Source organism: Eriocheir sinensis, chromosome 62 (genome assembly GCF_024679095.1).
Source record: "Eriocheir sinensis breed Jianghai 21 chromosome 62, ASM2467909v1, whole genome shotgun sequence".
NCBI classification, from domain to species: Eukaryota; Metazoa; Arthropoda; class Malacostraca; order Decapoda; family Varunidae; genus Eriocheir; species Eriocheir sinensis.
The window spans coordinates 6,484,179-6,502,391 of NC_066570.1; the positions used below are offsets into that span (position 1 = coordinate 6,484,179).

The window sequence follows — 18,213 nt, forward strand, 5'->3', positions numbered from 1 at the left end:
GGGAAGGAGGGAAAGGTAGGCAGGTGCGTGGAAATGCATATCGGCTCCTCATTATCGGGGAAAAAAAACACTCACGAATGCAGGGGAAGAGGGAAGGAGGGGTGAGGAGGACAGGGGTGAGAAGGGAGGGAGATGGGTGAGGCTGCGGCTACATAGAGAGGGAAAGGGAAAGAAAGGTATGCAAGAGTAGCGAGGAGGAGAAGGCATTGAGCGCGCGGCCACCTGTCGAGTGCAGTGCGGTGGTGCATAAGTCGCTACCTTCCCACGCCTGTCAATAGAGGAGAGAGTCTGCAAGTTTATGGGTGTGTTCTCGCCCTTGAGGAACCTGCTGGTGGCGGTGACTGGTACTGCAGGCCCGGCGGTGCACTTGCATTATATCTGCAGCGTGTGACCTGCAGCGAGTTGCAGTCTTGGTGGCGGTGGTGAGCGAGAAGGATGGAGGAGAATTCAGGAGAGAAGGAGAGAAGGTATTTTGTGTTGTGTGTTTATGTGTGGGTGGATAAGTGTGTTTGTAGGTGTGTGTGGGTGTGGGTATGAGTGTGTATGGGGGTAGGTGGGTATGTTTGTGTGCGTTTATGTGTGGGTGTGTTTGTATATGTGTGTCTTTGTGTTTGTGGTTTTGCTAATGTTTGTGTGTGGGTGGATAGGTGTGTTTGTAGGTGTGTGTGGGTGTGTTTGTGGGTGTGGGTAGGTGTGTGGGTATGAGTGTGTATGGGGGTAGGTGGGTATGTTTGTGTGTTTAAGTGTGGGTGAGTGTGTGGGTGTGTTTGTATATGTGTGTGTGTGTGTGTCTTTGTGTTGGTGTGTTTGCTAATGTTTGTGTTTCTGAGTGTTTGTGGGTAGGTGTAAGAGAATGAGTTTGTGTTAGTGTGTGGGTGTGTGGGTGTGTGGGTGGGTGTGAGTGTGTTTGTGTTCGTGTGTGGGTGTGTGGGTGTGTGGGTGGGTGTGAGTGTGTTTGTGTTCGTGTGTTGCCGTGACATAGAAAAAGGGGGCGTGGCACTATGCTGTGTTACGGAGTGTGGAGTGTGTATTGTGCTGTGTTATGCTGTGTGATGTGCTATGCTGCGTCATGCTGTGGTGTGGATATTAAGTGCAAGGTGTGGTGTGGTCTTGTGTTGTGTTGCTATGAAGTGAATGGTGGTGGTGGTGGAGGTTGGTGACATGAGATGGTTTGTATACAGAATTAGGGTGAGGTGTTGGTGTTGTGGTTGATAGTGGTAGGATGCATGATTAGTGTTTTTTGTTATTATTATTTTTATTATTTTTATTGTTGTTGTTGTTGTTGTTAATGTTGTTGTTGTTACTGCTTATATTGTTATTACTGATATTATTTACAGTGTTATTCTTGATGTTATTTTTTTATGTGTGTGATTGTCTATTCTCAAAAAAAAAAAAAAAAAAAAAAAAAATCAACCCATAAATAAAGAGCAGCAACCACAACTACAGCAACAACAACAACAACCACAACCACAACAACAACAGCAACAACAACAAAAACAAAAACAACAACAAAAAAAGACCCCCAAAAGTGAGATGCAGTTTCCGAGATGCAGCAAGGGTGAAGGGGAGGGAGGGAGGGAGGGAGGGACGGCGAGGGAGAGGGAGAGGGAGAGGAGGAGGATGAAAAAGAGAAAGAGAGAGAGAAAGGAAACAGAGAGGGCCAGAGAGGGCGGGGCATCACCTAACCACGCCCGATTTCCTGACCTCAACAGCTGATTGGTCGGCCCCACTACAAGCCCCTCCCAAAACCACAAAAAACACCCTCCTATATTCCTCTCTCAACTTGCATAGGACGTGTTCGAGGTCATGGTGGCGGTGACGGTCAGGGCAACGATGCAGGGGATATTAACCTAAATATTACACCTCCAAGGGCACTGCAGGACCTCAACTAACTCCTACAGGATAAAGGAAAGGAAAGGAACAGATAGAACAGTCGAGGGCTCCCCATACCACATCTCACCTGCGCCTGCAAGGAGTGACCAACGTGCATTGCCACATTTCCTAACCTGAGGATTCGGACGAGAGAACGAGGAGAGAGAGGGGAGAGAGAGAGGAGGGAGATGCAGGGATGAAGGCGAAAGGAGGAGGAGAGAGGCATTGATCAGGAGAAATCTTTGCTGCATTTCGCCTTTCATGAGGAGGCGAAAGTTTTCAAAGGGTTGTGTGCAGGAGATGCAGAGCCTTCCCACGAGGGTTGCAGGGCCAGGGGGAGGAGGCAGGGATGCTGGAGGGATGCTGGGGGCTCCGGGATGCTGCTGGAGGGAGATGGGGCTGGGGCTTGGCTTAGGGGTATTGGGTTGCATTATATGTGTTACTGGTGAAGATTGTGTTAGGTGATGTTACTGGATGAAGATTGTGTGTTAGGTGATGTTACTGGGTGAAGATTGTGTGTTAGGTGATGTTACTGGGTGAAGATATGTGGGTTGAGGTGATGTTGCTGTATTAATAGTGTGTGTTGAGGTAATGTTGCTGGGTGTAATGTGTTGTGTTGTGTTGTATGGGATGATGGATTGCATTGCATGTGGCTGGGGGTTGAGGTTGTGTTGCTGAATGTGTTGTGTTGGTATAGAGTGTGTATTGAGGTTTTGTGGATGAAAGTATTATGTTGTTTGTGAATTGGTGATGTGTTGCATGCTAGGTGTGTTGTGTTGTGTGATGTATGCACAGGGAAAGGAACAGATAGAACAGTCGATGTGAGTGTTACGTTATGAGGGAGCAGTGGGATGTATTACGTGTTGATGGGAGTAATGTTTGTATTGAGGTGATGTTGCTTGGTGCGAATGAGTGTGTTATGTTGTGTTGAGGTAATGTTGCTGTGTGTGGCTGTGTGTAGTGTTGTGTTGTGCTGACTGAAATACTGATTGACTTATAGAAACATTCATCGATTTATTAATTAATCATACGGATTCACTTATACCTTTGCTGACTAACTGTCTGATTGAATGACTGACTGATTACCCGATTCATTTGTCTGATTATAAACTGAATGCTTAAACGGCTAAATACGAGATTGATGAACTAATAAGTTATTGAACTTTTATGCATTAACTGACTAACTAATTGAGTGAGTGAGTGAGTGAGTGAGTGAATGAGTGAGTGACACTTTCGAATGGTTAAAAGCAGTTTCTTAAGTTAAATTGACGTTTTTCTTAGTTTACTTATTTTCTTTATTTCATTTTTCATTCTTATTCAGTTATTTTGGAGATAACAATTACAGTGTGTGTGTGTGTGTGTGTGTGTGTGTGTGTGTGTGTGTGTGTGTGTGTGTGTGTGTGTGTGTACTAATGCAAATGAATGTTATAAGCCTGCTAATGTCCACAATGGCACGATTTTCGGCACACACACACACACACACACACACACACACACACACACACACACACACACACACACACACACACTCACACACGTACAGGAAGTAGTAACCCGATGCATTGCTGTAGACATCAACCAAAAAAACACCAAATTTTTATCCTCGTCGTTTGAACTGCGAGGCTGTGATTGGCTGACTGCCGGGATGCAACGACCAATGAGGGGAGGGAATGCAGGGCGGAGGGAGGGAGAGAGAAGAGAAGGAGGGAGGGGGTGAAGAGGCAGAGGTTCGCTGGCTGGAAAGAGGAGCAAAAGAGGGCAAAAAAGAGGCTGCATTTCGGCTAGCTTGCATTGCCACGTTCGATACCCTTCTACAGGACGATGGACTCTCCTGCCGGCGACCGTGACGAAGGGAGCGTGGCGTGACAGACCTGGGGCACCACATACCTGCCTCCACTATACCCATGCCCCGTCCTGCCCCTCCCAAGCATCAACCCATGGCCATGAACGTGTCCCAAAGGCGTGGCGATGCCCTTACTTGGGGTTTCGAAGACGGGAGGGAGAGGGAGGGAAGAAGGAAGGGAGGGAGAGGAGTGCTGGGCGGGGCAATGCTGGTATAACTGATGGTGGTGGTGGTGGTGGTGGTGGTGGTGGTGGTGGTGGTGGTGATGGTGGTTGAAATCTTTGCTGCATTCGTCCTTTGAGAGAGAGGCCAAAGTTTTCAAAGGCTAGATTGCAGACGATGCAGGGCCTTCCCACGACAGCCCCGCCCCGCCCCGCGCTGCCCAGGGAGGGACTGAGCGGGTAGGGCCAAGGGAGGAGAGGGCTGTGCAGTTTTGGTGGAGCTGCAGGCTTTGGTGACGAAGAGGAGTGAGTTGGTTACATGGAGTTTACGCAGCGTTGAAGCAAGAAGTATCCGGCCACCCTCGTCATGTTAAGGGAAAGAATACGTTTAAACCTCTGAAATTATTTAGTTTTCTTTTTCGTAAACAAAATATTTACTCTGACATATTTTTTTTCTATAAACATGATAGAGATAATGACATGATAGGAGAACTTAGAGAAAAAAAATAATAACGTGTTTTCTCTCTCTCTCTCTCTCTCTCTCTCTCTCTCTCTCTCTCTCTTTGTATTTCTTATTTACTATTTATTCATTTATTTATTTATTTTTGTTTTTTTTAGTCATGTATTTCTCAACCTACATACATTAAGTTTCTGTAGGTACGCATAAATTAGTGGAAATAGTCTGCAATCTCATTTGGAAACTTAAATTCAGTTCAAACTCAACACGAGGCGAGCAGAACACCATTTTTTTTTGTCTGTTAACTGGAACGTGGGAAAGTTTGGATTTTGTTGGAAAGTTCTATCTCGACAACATCATGAGTTTATAAGTGTTAGCCGTAGTTAAATACATGTCATTTTATCAACGTCCACACAAATATTAACACTGATCCTTTTTGCAGGCTGCTAAACCCACTTGCTATATCTTGATCTCTTAAATTTCTAATAATAAACAATTTTCAAGTTACAAGTGTTAGTCTTATTAATTCATGTACGTCACTATTTCCATATCAATATAAAATTAATAAAAAAAAAAAAAAAAAAAAAAAAAAAAAAAAAACATCATATTCTCCTCATATAAACTCCACTTATTCGCCAATCTATCTAAACCCCAACAGTTAACATAAAATAATTAGTATATGTGTTAACCCTTAATTAACAGATATCACTTTTTTCACGCCAACACAAGCTTAACACTACACTCCTCATAGATATCTAACTCCCTAACTCACCATTAAATACTCAAATACTCTCTAACTAAACCCTATTGATTATCCTTAACCAGTTAAACGTGTTGGCTCCTCTCAATAGATATCCCTTTCTTCACGCTAACACAAGATTAACACTACACTCCCCATAGATATCTAACTCCCTAACTTACCATTAAAATACTCAAATACTCTCTAACTAAACCCTATTGATTATCCTCTACAAGTTACACGTGTTGGGTCCCTCTCAATAGATATCACTTTCTTCACGTCAACACAAGACTAACACTACACTCCCCATAGATATCTAACTCCCTAACTCACCATTAAATACTCAAATACTCTCAACTAAACCCTATTGATTATCCTTTACCAGTTACACGTGTTGGGTCCCTCTCAATAGATGTCACTTTCTATACATCAAACCAGAATTAGCCACGTTTCCCAACCACTTACATGCACCTCAACACACATACACAAACACACACGGAGGGAGGGAGAAAAAAAAAAAAAAACTAATCCACTGCCGCAATTAAACACAAAAAACACGCCTTCAGACGGAGAAACTCACACACACACACACACACACACACACACACACACACACACACAAGCCCACCCCAGCCCACATTAGGGAAGCGAGGAGAAAGGGTAGGAGAGAAAAGACGGGGAAAAAAAGAGAAAAGAACCCGTGGAAAAGGGGGGAAAGGAAAGAGAACGAGAGAGGGAGGAAAAAGTGCAGTTGGTGGTGATGGTGTTGAAAGGATACAAGAGAAAAAGAGGGGAGGAAATAAAGGAAAAGACAAGAGAAAAGAGGATAAAGAAGAGAACAGGAAAAAGGTACAGTGGGAGAATAAGAGAAGAGAAAAAAAGTGACGTGGTAGTGAAAGTGAAGAAGAGTGAATAAGAGAAAGGGAAAAGAGAGGAAGAGAGAGACGTGAGAGGTAGGGTAATAGAAGGGAAGAAGAGAGAGAAGAATATAGAAGAGAAAGAACAAGGAAAAGGTACAGTGGGAGAACAAGAGAAGAGAAAAAAAATGACATGGTGGTGAAAGTGAAGAGAGAAGAGAGTGAATAAGAGAAAGGGAAAATAGAGGAAAAAGAGGTAGAGGAACAGGAGGAAGAGAGATAAGAGAGGAAGAAAGGAAGAGGATAGAAGAGAAAGAACAGGAAAAAGTGCAGATAGAGAACCAGAGAAAAGAAAAACAAGTGATGGTCGTGGTAGAGGAGAATGAGAAAGCGAGAGAACAGGAGTATAAGGGAGGTGGGATAAGAGGAGAAGGGAAGAATAGAGGAAGAGAATATAGGAGAGAAAGAACAGGGAAAAGTGCAGAGGGAAAACGAGAGAAAAAGAAAAAAAAGAAAGTGGTGGTAGAGGAGAATGAGAGAGCGAGAGAACAGGAGTATAAGGAAGGTGGGGTAAGAGGAGAAGGGAAGAACAGAGGAAGAGAATATAGAAGAGAAAGAACAGGGAAAAGTGCAGATGGAGAACGAGAGAAAAAGAAAAAAAGAAAGTGGTGGTAGAGGAGAATGAGAGAGCGAGAGAACAGGAAAGAGTATCAGGGAGTAAGGCAAAAGAGAGGAGGATAAAGAGAGAGAAAGGAGGAGCGGAGAAGGAGGAGGGTCGGTAGATCGGGGGTTTAGGGGACTTCTGCTACGTTACGGCTGGGCACGCAAAACAAGATCAGCCATGTAGCTAAATTCAAGATGCCAAGGAGAAAAAAAGGAGGCAGTGAAAAAGGGAGGGAGGGAAGGGAGGGACAGAGAGGGAGGAGGGAGAGGAAGAGGAGGTAGGTAGGTAGGTGTTGCACAGGGGTTATAGAGGAATACACAGGAGAGGGACATTGTGGCCGCCGCGGTTTGGGTCGCAATGCATAAGGGCGAGATGACGAGGACGAGAGGGCGAAGGAAGAGGGCGAGGACGAGAACGGAGACGAGAAGACGAGGACGAGAGGGCGCAGGAAGAGGACGAGGACGAGAACGGAGACGAGAAGAACGAGAACGGAGACGAGAAGACGAGGACGAGAGGGCGTAGCAAGAGGGCGAGAACGAGAACGGAGACGAGAAGACGAGGACGAAAGGGCGTAGGAAGAGGGAGAAGGCGAAGGGAGAGGACTAGGACGAGGACGAAGTTGAGAGTGAAGGGAACGAACGAGGACAAGACGAGGACGACAGTGAAGGGCGAGAGCAAGAAGACGAGAACCAAGACGAGTGAAGAGCGAGATAACGAGAACGGGACCAACGAGGACAAGGCGACAGCAAGAAGAAGAGAACCAAAATGAGTGAAGAGCGAGATAACGAAAACGAGACCAGGGAGGGGCGAGAGGTATAAGTGAGAGTGCAGATGCATACAAGTTCCCAGGCGGCGCAAAAACAGGGCACAGGTAAGTACACAATCGGCCTGGGTATGCACGCCTAGGCTGCAGCGAGGGACGGTGGCGGTGCAGGGAGGGTACAGGGAGGGAGGGACAGGGCGGAGGAGTTTAGGGTCATATTCTTAACCCTTCCGGCGCCCAAGCATGCACATACATTTATCAAGGCTTTCGTGGAGTTTGTGGGCATTTCCAGGGGCAGTTTTATGACCCTGGTGGTAGTCTGACCCTTCCTCTGTACCGTGAACGTAAAGAAACACCCATGGAGACGCGTTTGACCTCTTATTTTGCCTTTAGAAATGATGGATGGAAGAGAAGGGAGCGTCTAACAATACAGGAATAGCGGGGAGGGGAGAGGCTCGGCCGGCTACCTGCTCTTGTGTACACGGGCTTGGGCAGAGGACAGGACACAGGGACGTTACAATAGCTAGGAAAAGAATAACATGCGAGGCTTAATTGGAAGGTGAATGAAGAGGAACATAAAAAAAGCTATAGCTAGATAGAGGAAGATTAAAAAACTTTAGGTAGAAATAAAGAAAGAAAGGAAGATAAAAAGGAATAAGGAGGATGAAAGGCTTGGAAACTGCTCTTGTGCGTCTACATAGGAAGGACATGAGCGAGAACACAAGAGAAGATAATAGAGAAAAAGAAGGACTAATAACCGGTTTTATTTTGTTATTTTTAGAGATGCAGGAGACAAAAAAAACATTAACAAGGTACGGAAAGGCTCTGATAACTTGCTTTTCTTTGGCACGCTAGCCCTTGGTCTGTGCATTGTTGTTGTTGTTGTTGGTGTTGGTGGTGGCGTTGTTGTTGTTGTTGTTGGTGGTGGTGGTGGTGGTGTTGGTGGTGGTGGTGGTGATGCTGTTGTTGTTATTGTTGGTGTTGGTGTTGGTGGTGTTGAAGAGAAAGAAACTGGAGGTAGTGGAGATGATTATAATGACTTGTATATAGCGAGCTTCTGATAACGATGAGGACGAGGACGAGAAAGTGAGGGAGAAAGTGGACGAAAATGACAATCGAGGAAGAAAAGAATGTAAAGAAAAAAAAAGACAAGAGTGAAGGAGAAAGGTAGGAAGGATCATTTAGAAGGATCAGAAAGTAAGGAGAGTTCATATGTGCAATGCTTAAAAAAAAAAAAAACTGGAAGAGAAGGAGGAGGAGATGGAGGAGAAGAAGAAGAAGAAGAAGAAGAAGAAGAAAAAGAAGAAGAAGGAGGAGGAAGAGGAGGAGGAGGAGGAGACTACAGTTGCAGACCTACTACCCACTGAGCTGCTATTGGGTGATGAGGGGTGACTCTGCGCCAATCACAGACAAGATGGAGAGGAGGGAAGAGGAAGAAAGGAGGAGAGGAGCAAAAACACGATGCACTTCCCGACACTGCAGAGGAGGAGGAGGAGGAGGAGGAGGAGGGGAGGGGAATGAGGAATAAGGGAAGGAAGGGTAGGGAGGAGAGGAGGAGGAGGGAAGGGAGAGGAGGGAGGAGGAGGAGCATGCAAGGTTGAGGGCACAGAGGAGGAGGTAGAGGAGAGGAAATCTTTGATGCATTCCGCCTTTCTTACGGGGTCCAAAGTTTTCAATAGCTGATGTGCAGAGATGCAAGCCTCTTCCCACGACCCCCTTCCCCCCCTACACAGCCTGCATCACCACCACCACCACCACAGAGAGAGAGAGAGAGAGAGCGCAGGAGGACCAGGAAGAGGAGGAAGAAGAGGAAGCAAGGGCTGGTATACTTAGGAACTTTTTTTTTTTTTTTTAGGATATTTCTTTGTTTCTTTCATCTACCTGGCTTTTCTATCTCTACTGTCGCTATTCTCTATGTTTTCTTTGTGTTCTGGTTGTTGTTGTTGTTGGTGGTGGTGGTGGTGGTGGTGGTGGTGGTGAAGGAATTGAAATCGTGTTAGTGAAGGTGATGATGATGATGATGATGATGATGGTTACTATGTTGTTGTTGTTGTGGTGGTGGTGGTGGTGGTGGTGGTTGGTGGTTCTTATTGTTGATGTTATAGTGGCGGTGATAGTTATTGATGGTGGTGGTGGTGGTGAAGGGGAGCAAGATAAGAGAAGGTAAGGTGGTGGTGGTGATGATGGTGGTGGTGACGACGGAAGGAGATGAAGAAGGTAAGTGGAAATGATGATGATGAATGTTGTAAAAAAAAAAAAAAGTAAAGGAAATAAAAATAAAAATGTAAGAATGACTGACTGACAAGATGATGATGATGATGATGACACAAATAAAAGTGATGACATGCCTAACGAAAATGATGATGACAATGATGATGCTTTGAAAAAATAAATATAGGTAAGTAATGATGATGATGGTGATGATGATGATGATGATGATGATGATAAAAAAACACTTACACCCTCCAAAAAACCAAGAGAGAGAGAGAGAGAGAGAGAGAGAGAGAGAGAGAGAGAGAGAGAGAGAGAGAGAGATGCAGGGGAGAAAGAAAAAAAAAAGATGCAGGAAGGTCATGTGATTGGCCACTGCTCCCACGCCGTCCACCAATGAGGATCGAGAATGCATCACTGGAGGAGGAGGAGGAGGAGGTAAAAAATGCAGCAATGCCTCGCCGTTAGAGTTGCATTGAGCGAGAGGAGAGGAGAGGAGAGGAAAGGAAGGTAAGGAGGGGGGAAGGGGAGAAGAAGGAGGAGGAGGAGGAGGGGGAAAGGAGAGAAGGCAGAGGAGGAGGTGAGGTAAGGTAGGGTAGGCGGGGCAATGGTTCTCCTCTTGGTGGTGGTGATGGTGGTGGTGGCGGTGGTGGTGGTGGTGGTGGTGATGGTGGTTGAAATCTTTGCTGCATTCGTCCTTTGAGAGAGAGGCCAAAGTTTTCAAAGGCTAGATTGCAGACGATGCAGGACCTTCCCACGACAGCCCTGCCCCGCCCCGGCCCGCCCCACCGCCCCGCAGAAGGCAGTTAAGGGAGGGGAGGAGGAGGAGGACGAGGAGGAGGAGGAGAGGAAGGATGTGCAGTTGGGTAAGTTGCAGTCTCTGGTGGTAGAAGGAAAGATTGATCAAATGGGTTATTCTGGTTAATGAACTCTCTCTCTCTCTCTCTCTCTCTCTCTGATAGGAATGATTATGATCCTGAATGTTGTTCCTTTTTAATAATAATAATAATAATAATAATAATAATAATAATAATAATAATAATAATAATAATAATAATAATAATAATACCTGTGGGAATTTCAATCAAGGAGTACAAACAAAGCAAACGTCTTTCAGGGATTTCAACGATGCTATGATGATGATGATGATGATGAGTAAGAGGATGATTATGATGATATGTAAAGTGATGAAGATGATGATGATGACTATAATGATGAGTAAGATGATGATAATGATGATGATGATGACTATTATGATGAGTCAGAGTATGATTATGATTATGACACCCGAACACACACACACACACACACACACACACACACACACACACACACACACACCACATACACAAACAAACAAACAAGTAAACAAATATCCTTCCCGTCAACCTCTTTATTCTCCTTATTTTTCCTTATTGCTCATTCCTTCTTGCCTCCTCTTCCCTTCCCTTCCCCCCCTCCCATGAAGACCACCGTACCGTTACCGCTCTTTGCCTCATGAACAAGTCACTCAAAGGCATATCAGGGCCCTTGTAAGCTTAGTTGTATTATTCAGACCAGCCAAGCCTTTCTCAGCTTAACATTAAATTTTGTCTTATTTTCAAAGGTGTAGTTTTTTTCCCCAAGAGTTGTTTGTGCCTTTTTTGTTTTCATTAGAGGAGGTAAGCTTATTCGTATCATTCAGGGCCGGTATCCACGAAAGTGTCTTAGGCCGATGCCGTCGTCCATAGCAAAATAAAATGGCGGCTATCGTGCCTAACTTGCCTGACGTCGTACATAAAATTTTTCGACGGCCCTAACATCGTGCTTAGCGGTAAAACAGGCTGGACCCTGTCTCACCAGCCCTTAAGGACGATGGATTTGAACGTAAACAATCAAGATGGCAGCGCCACAAGAGCAACAACCACATCAGCCAGGGAATAATTACCTTAGAAAGGACGTTCTAAATGAACTTAATGATGCTGAGCTCATCAAGAGGTACAGGTTAGACCGGGAAGGTATATTATTTGTTACCAACCTTGTAAGGGCAGCGCTGAAGAGTGATACCAACAGGTCTAACCCGCTCACCCCGGAGTTGAAGGTTCTCATAACCTTAAGATATCTTGCTACTGGCAAAATGCAACAATGTAGCAGTGATGACCTTGGCCCCTCACAGTCCAGCATCAGCAGAGCCATCAGTAAAACTATAGACGCCCTTGCAGATGTTAATGTCCTCAAGAGGTTCATAACTTTTCCTGTCACCCAAGACAGCGCTGACCGAAAGAAAGCAGAATTCTTTGCTATAGCCAATTTCCCTAACATCGTAGGTGCCATTGATGGCACACACATCCGAATTGTGGCACCGAGGGATCAAGAAGAAGTGTATGTGAACCGGAAGGGGTATCACAGCATGAATGTCCAAGTTGTATTTGATGCCAATTATCGAATATTGGACATTCTTGCCAAGTGGCCAGGGTCAGTGCATGATGCACGTATCTTGAACAGCAGTGGATTGTCAAGATTGTTTGACGGAGGATATGTGCCAGCAGGAAGTCACTTGCTTGGAGACAGTGGGTACCCCAGCAAGACATGGCTCCTTACACCTTATCTGCGTCCACTGCCTGGACCTCAGTCACGATATAATAGGTAAATACATTGTCTTATTATTATTATTATTATTATTATTGATAGCAGTAGCAGCAGCAGCAGCAGTGGTATTAGTAGTAGTAGTAGACAGTATTAGTAGTAGTTAGGTTAAGTTTGGTTAGGTTGGATTAAGTTTCATTTCGGAAAGATAGTATTGGGCTTGGTAACATAAGTTATATATATATATATATATATATATATATATATATATATATATATATATATATATATATATATATATATATATATATATATATATATATATAACGTGATATAACGTTTATAAGTAGTTTAGTCAGTGAGACTGGTAAGAACTAACACTGGGAATGGGGTGTATTTAGTACTAAATCTGACTCAACGCCCTATGCATTAAAAACCTTAACCTGTGCTCAAAGTTAAATTACTATTTGCCTGGAATCGGCCACTGAGAGTTGAGTCCCAAATTTTGTCCTGTATATTTTTTGCTGAAACTTTGATAACCACTAACTCATCATATGAAGTGTAGACTAACTCAACAAGATTACCACTAGGACAACAACGTACAACAATTAATTACAATTAATTACCATTGTTATTCATCCAGGTCTCACAAAATTACACGCAGTATTGTTGAACGTGGAATTGGACAACTCAAACGCCGATTTCATGTTTTGCATGGTGAGGTACGATTGAGGCCCCCCCTCAAGGTGTGCAAAATCATTCATGTGTGTGGAATGCTGCACAATATTTGCAAGGATAGGAATCTTCCTCTTCCTCTGGATGACGAGCAACCAATGGGTGCAGAGGCACAAGTCCCAGTGCCATTAAATGATGCTGCAGAAGAACCTGCCAATGCGCCCGGTGGTCACCGTAATGAGGGTCGTGCCTATCAGGATGCATTCTGCACCTTGCATTTCAGGTAAGTTGAATCTTTGCAAGAGAAACTGGTATTATGTTCTAATTTAATTAATTACTTATTGGAAGATCACTAATGAGATGAAGGTGGTAGTGGGGAGTGGGACGGATGGGTGAACAGGTGAGAGATGGAAAAATAGATATGATCGATAAAAATAGATAAATAATTATACTTGCTTCACATTGATTTTATACATTTCTCTTAATGTCATCATTTCTCTTCTCAGCAATGAGGACTGATGGAACGTCCTCCAACAGGGCCTCGTGTACCTACCTTGGTAATGTTTCCTACCTTTTAATGCATTATGATAAATTTAAATTCCCATTAGCATAGTCTCTCATCTCCTAACCACAATTTCTGATGACCTTCTTATGATTGTTTTCTAAAAGGAGACTAGAAAGCTTCACCATAGTATATCTTTCCACAGTCAAAATTCTAATTGTATAGTCAGAAACTATGCAAAAAAAACAGTGTCAGTATAAGTACAAATTACAATACATATGAGAACTAAGCTTATAATAGTTTAATAATGTTAGAAATAACAGAAGTAGTATTTGGTTGTATGTTTATTTATTTTCTAGTTTAAATTTATAGTATTTAGCTTTAAGCCTCATGGCCTCAATTTTCTCCTTGGCAGCCTGTTCCTTGGCCCGCATAGCTGCCTCCTTGGCCCTCGCAGCGGACTCCTTGGCCCTCGCAGCGGACTCCTTGGCCCTCGCAGCGGACTCCTGTGCTCGGGCAGCTGCCTCTTGGGCCCGTGCAGCGGATGCCACTGCCTGAGCAGCTGCCTTGTGTTCCTGGGCAGCAGACTCCACTGCCCTTACAGCTCCCATTTGTCCCGTGGTGGGATCTTCTGAGGGGGTGGATGAAGGGGGAAGCGCTTCTTCTGCAGATGCATCAACATATATTACAGTTGGTGCATCTGCAGATTCGTGGCTATTGAAACTGACCAACGGATCTGCTGTTGCTCCTCCTGCAGCAGGTCTCACGTCCTTTCTGCAAGCAATGGATTTAATCATTACATGGTGTACAAGCTTGGAAGATGCAAGGACACACCTGCCAGCATAGTGAAATCACTCCTAGAATAGTATACTACATTATATAATCTATACACTATATTACCTTACATGAACACAATCTATCTTATATTCTTTACTAATTTTTGCTGTGCCTTTGGCCGGCGCCTTGTGTAAAAAAAATTTAATGAATGATATAAACAACTGACTGACAGTAATTTCCTTTCTTTTTATTGAATGAAGCCTTAATCACAATGAATAGAAATATGAATATGGAAGTAATATTTTACCCAAAATGGTTATTTCAATAACATTGCTTTGATTGAAAAATAAGCATAAATTAGAATCTATGTTCTAGTATTTGGGGTAAAATTAAGAGAGGTTCAGAGAAATTAGGGAGTTGAGCAAAGAGGGTAAAGCTGCAGAATTTGAGTATAGAATGAAGGGAAGAAAGAGACAAAGAGGTAGGTGTCGTTGAGGTGGAGTGGAGTCAGTTTAAGGAAGCGGTAAAGGGTAGAGCAGGGGAGTGATTCATATAAAATGAACACAGGAAAGAAATAACTACTCACATGTCAGCACGCAGGACATCCATCAGATCATCGACTTGAGGCTCACCCATTATTGTTTTGCTGTCTGGTCCCAGAATATCCTCAATCAGTTCGTCAATGGGATCCAGTGGAGGGGGAGGAGGACCACCACCTAAAAAATGGACACATGGTAATGTATACTGCATTTCTCTGAATACAAAGGTTGTAGAGGGACAGGTACGTCCTGAAAATCTATAGTTTTCAGCTGAGATAAAAAATGTAATAAGTTAATGGATGAATGAGAAAAAAATGCAATTCCGTGAACTCAGTTAATTTCTCGATATGGAGGTGTACCATTTTAAGTTCGGTCTGTTAAGTGTATAACACCGTTAGATAAGATTTAAACAAAAATTAGAAAATGAACTCACCTGTCCTATTCCGTTCCTCACGGAATCGCTGGATTTTTTGCCGAGACCGGGAACTTATGAAGAACCAGCGTTTCTTCACTTCAGCCGAGGTCCTGTAGTTGTTGAATGAGTTATTCAACTCCTCGGCTATTTGTTCCCATATCTCATGTTTCTTCCTGTTTGAAACTCCCGGCATCTTGAAGCTGGACTTCAAGGTTTGTACCTCATCCATGTACATATCTGCCAGGCGGAAAGTTTCTTTCTCCCCCCAGTTTGCCTTCCTATTCCGTTTACTGGGTGGAGTGGCTTCCATCGTTGGACAACTGCAAGGATTTAAATATTCATAAAATTTGTACGGAGTGGAAGAAATTAGAGCCAAATTAAGGCGCTGTAGCTCTGCTGAACCTTTACCATATATATATATATATATATATATATATCTATATATATATATATATATATATATATATATATATATATGTATATATATATATATATATATATATATATACATATATATATATATATACATATATATATATAATTAAAGATAGCCAGAATGAGCAGATCCACATGATGATGTAGGTTAGATGGATTACAGTAATTTCGCCCACATGTCAGTTTGCCCAAAAAAAGGTAAGTCATTTCACCCACACTCATGAGTTCTTTTGCCTGCAAGTAGTATTGACTACATAAATCATGTGGTAAAACGTTATTTGATTTATAAAAGTAAAACATATTGCAGCGAATACTCTTAAGAAATGCATGTCACTATAGGTTAGGTTAGGCTAAGGTCTAGGTTAGGTTAGTTAGGTTAAGTATCATTCGCACATATGTTAAATTTAACCAATGGTAAATATTAACATATACATCATATGTGCAGATAGCAATAGAAGCACTAATGGTTGTACTGTTATGCACACAACACAGAAATGTGACTGTTGTCTTGTGCAACGACTTAGAAACAGCACCCTAGGGAATTTCCCCAAGAGTGTTATTTCTGTTAAAATACAACCATTTGTGCATTTCTTATTGCTAAATATCACCTTCTTTAAGTATTGTAGCTAAACTCAAACCCCATCTTCAACCTCACAATCACGCACTCGTAACCGTTGGTAGCCCGCTGAACACGTGGAGTCATTTGCACAAAAAAGGGTATAGAAGAAGTGTCTGAAAACATGTCTTATTTCAAGTGGTGCACTTCTTTTTTCGTCTTAGGGCATATTACCGTAAATTAAAAACAACCAAAGGAATTAATCGAGAAAGGGTGAAGTGACTCAACCGAGTGGGCAAACTGACTCCACCATGTGAACGAATTGACTAACTTATACTGGAATGATCTTTTCAAGTTTTCCTATAAAATACCATTAAGCAATATTTTTAATACCTTCAAGCCTTACCTGGTATTGTAGGACAGGAGGAGATCTGGTAGAGTTGGAACACACAACGCCGAAGGCAGGTTGTACAGGGTGACTGAGCTGGTGACTGTTTGTTTACACAAATTCTCGTTTCCAACGGGAATGTATTTTAATATTTTTCTTTTCCAAGAAATACTGTCATTCACTCCGTGTTATTTGGTCAAAAATTGTATTGTAAAATTATTAAAATAAAAAACAAAGAAAATGTAAGTATAACTATGTTTTATTTAACATGATTCATGTCGAAATTTTGCTCGCTGTGCGTTCTAGCGAGACGAGCGACATCAACAGAGAATGGTCTAAGCACGATAAGTTACAACGGCCCTAACTCGTTGACCATAAGCTATGTATGATTTTGTGCTTAAGTAGCATCGGCCTTAGACACTTTCGTGGATATGGGCCCAGACCAGCAAGCGTTTCTCAGCTCAATATTTGTACGTCTCATTTTCAAAGGTGTAGTTTTTTTTCCCAAGAGTTGTTTGTGCCTTTTTTTTTCTTTCTTTTCATTAGAGGAGGTAAGCTTAGTAGTATCATTCAGACCAGTCCAGCTTTTCTTAGGTCAACATTTGTACGTCTCATTTTCAAAGGTGTAGTTTTTTTTCCCAAGAGTTGTTTGTGCTTTTTTTTCATTAGGGGAGGTAGCTCAAAGGGAAAAAAGAAAGCAAATAAACAGTTAAATAAAGGAAAAAAAAAGAAAAAAATGCTGGCGCTGAACACATCAGAATATACATTGCAGAGAAGGTTAACGTATTTATGCCGAAAGTTTATTCCTTTTTACATAATTCACGTAATAATCGAAATTTAACAACGTCACTATATTTTGATTTTTACTTTATCTTCGTTTTTTTTTCCCGATCATATCTATTCTTAATAATCTATCTTCTAATTTACTCCATTTATCCTTCAGCCTCTCCGTGGTGCAGTGGTTAGCGTGCCTAGCTACGAAACCGTGTGCCCGGCTTTGAATCCCATCCCGGGCAGTCGGCGTGCAGCTCACCCAGTTATTCTTCCTCCCTTTCAGGCTGGTCGATAAATGACACCTGGGGAAGCCTGTGTAAGGTAAACTGTGGTAACCCGGATGTCACACGGGCTCCAGGGCCAATGCGACAGAGATGAGCACCGAGGCCACGCGCAGCTAGAGCATATAAGGCCCACCATTACCCTCATCCTTAATCATGCGTTTCTGGTGTGTCGCGACTACTGAAAAGTTCATTAATGGTTACAATATTCTCTTTACATTGGAGAAAAGACGCCTACGAGGGGATATGATTAAAGTCTTCAAGTATCTGAAAAAATTCAATAACGTCGATTACTCCAAATTCTTTGAACTGCAAACCAACTCAAGAACTAGAAAGAACGGTTTACCCATTCAGTCTGGTCGATGTAACACAGACATCGGAAGGAGTTTCTTTTCAAACCGAGTCATCCGCCACTGGAACAATCTTCCTTCAGAAGTAGTAAATGCGAATACCATCAACTCCTTCAAATGTAGAATCGACCGTCACTTTGTTGTGTCGGGAGTAAACTGAATAACGAGGTGCTTTCATCTGTTCCTCAATGTCGAGGTGCTTTCATCTGCTCCTCAATGTCGAGGTGCTTTCATCTGCTCCTCAAGCCCCAAGTGGCTGTCGAGCAGATTAAATCACCAAAGCGGGCAACCTCGTAATGAGCCAATAGGCTTTCTGTTGCCTGCATTTCCATGTTTCCATGTTTCCTTTCTTCCAACCTTAACTTTCCCTCAACACCCTCCTACCCCTC

General features: G+C 43.0%; 3 protein-coding genes across 3 annotated transcripts in view; 1 reads left to right on the forward strand and 2 right to left on the reverse strand.

Moving 5' to 3' along the window:
• Positions 1-2,303, reverse strand: part of LOC126986556 (uncharacterized) — a 4,746-nt gene extending 2,443 nt beyond the window's left edge. Inside the window, exon 1 of the mRNA XM_050842823.1 lies at positions 2,182-2,303. Within this exon, the coding sequence (XP_050698780.1) occupies positions 2,182-2,303 (122 nt within the window). The remainder of the gene's footprint in view (positions 1-2,181) is intronic.
• An 8,950-nt stretch (positions 2,304-11,253) lies between these two features.
• Positions 11,254-13,865, forward strand: LOC126986693 (putative nuclease HARBI1). The gene is made up of 4 exons (XM_050843050.1): positions 11,254-12,192; positions 12,776-13,090; positions 13,314-13,364; positions 13,725-13,865. Exons 1-3 carry the CDS (start codon positions 11,447-11,449, stop codon positions 13,324-13,326), a joined length of 1,074 nt encoding a protein of 357 aa, XP_050699007.1. The 5' UTR covers positions 11,254-11,446; the 3' UTR covers positions 13,327-13,364; positions 13,725-13,865.
• On the reverse strand, positions 13,641-16,865 carry LOC126986695 (uncharacterized). The gene is made up of 4 exons (XM_050843051.1): positions 16,438-16,865; positions 15,059-15,360; positions 14,673-14,802; positions 13,641-14,083 (listed from the first exon to the last, which is right to left on the reverse strand). The coding sequence occupies exons 2-4, from the start codon at positions 15,348-15,350 to the stop codon at positions 13,654-13,656; spliced, it is 852 nt and encodes a 283-aa protein (XP_050699008.1). The 5' UTR covers positions 15,351-15,360; positions 16,438-16,865; the 3' UTR covers positions 13,641-13,653.
• Between the last annotated feature and the right edge of the window lie 1,348 nt (positions 16,866-18,213).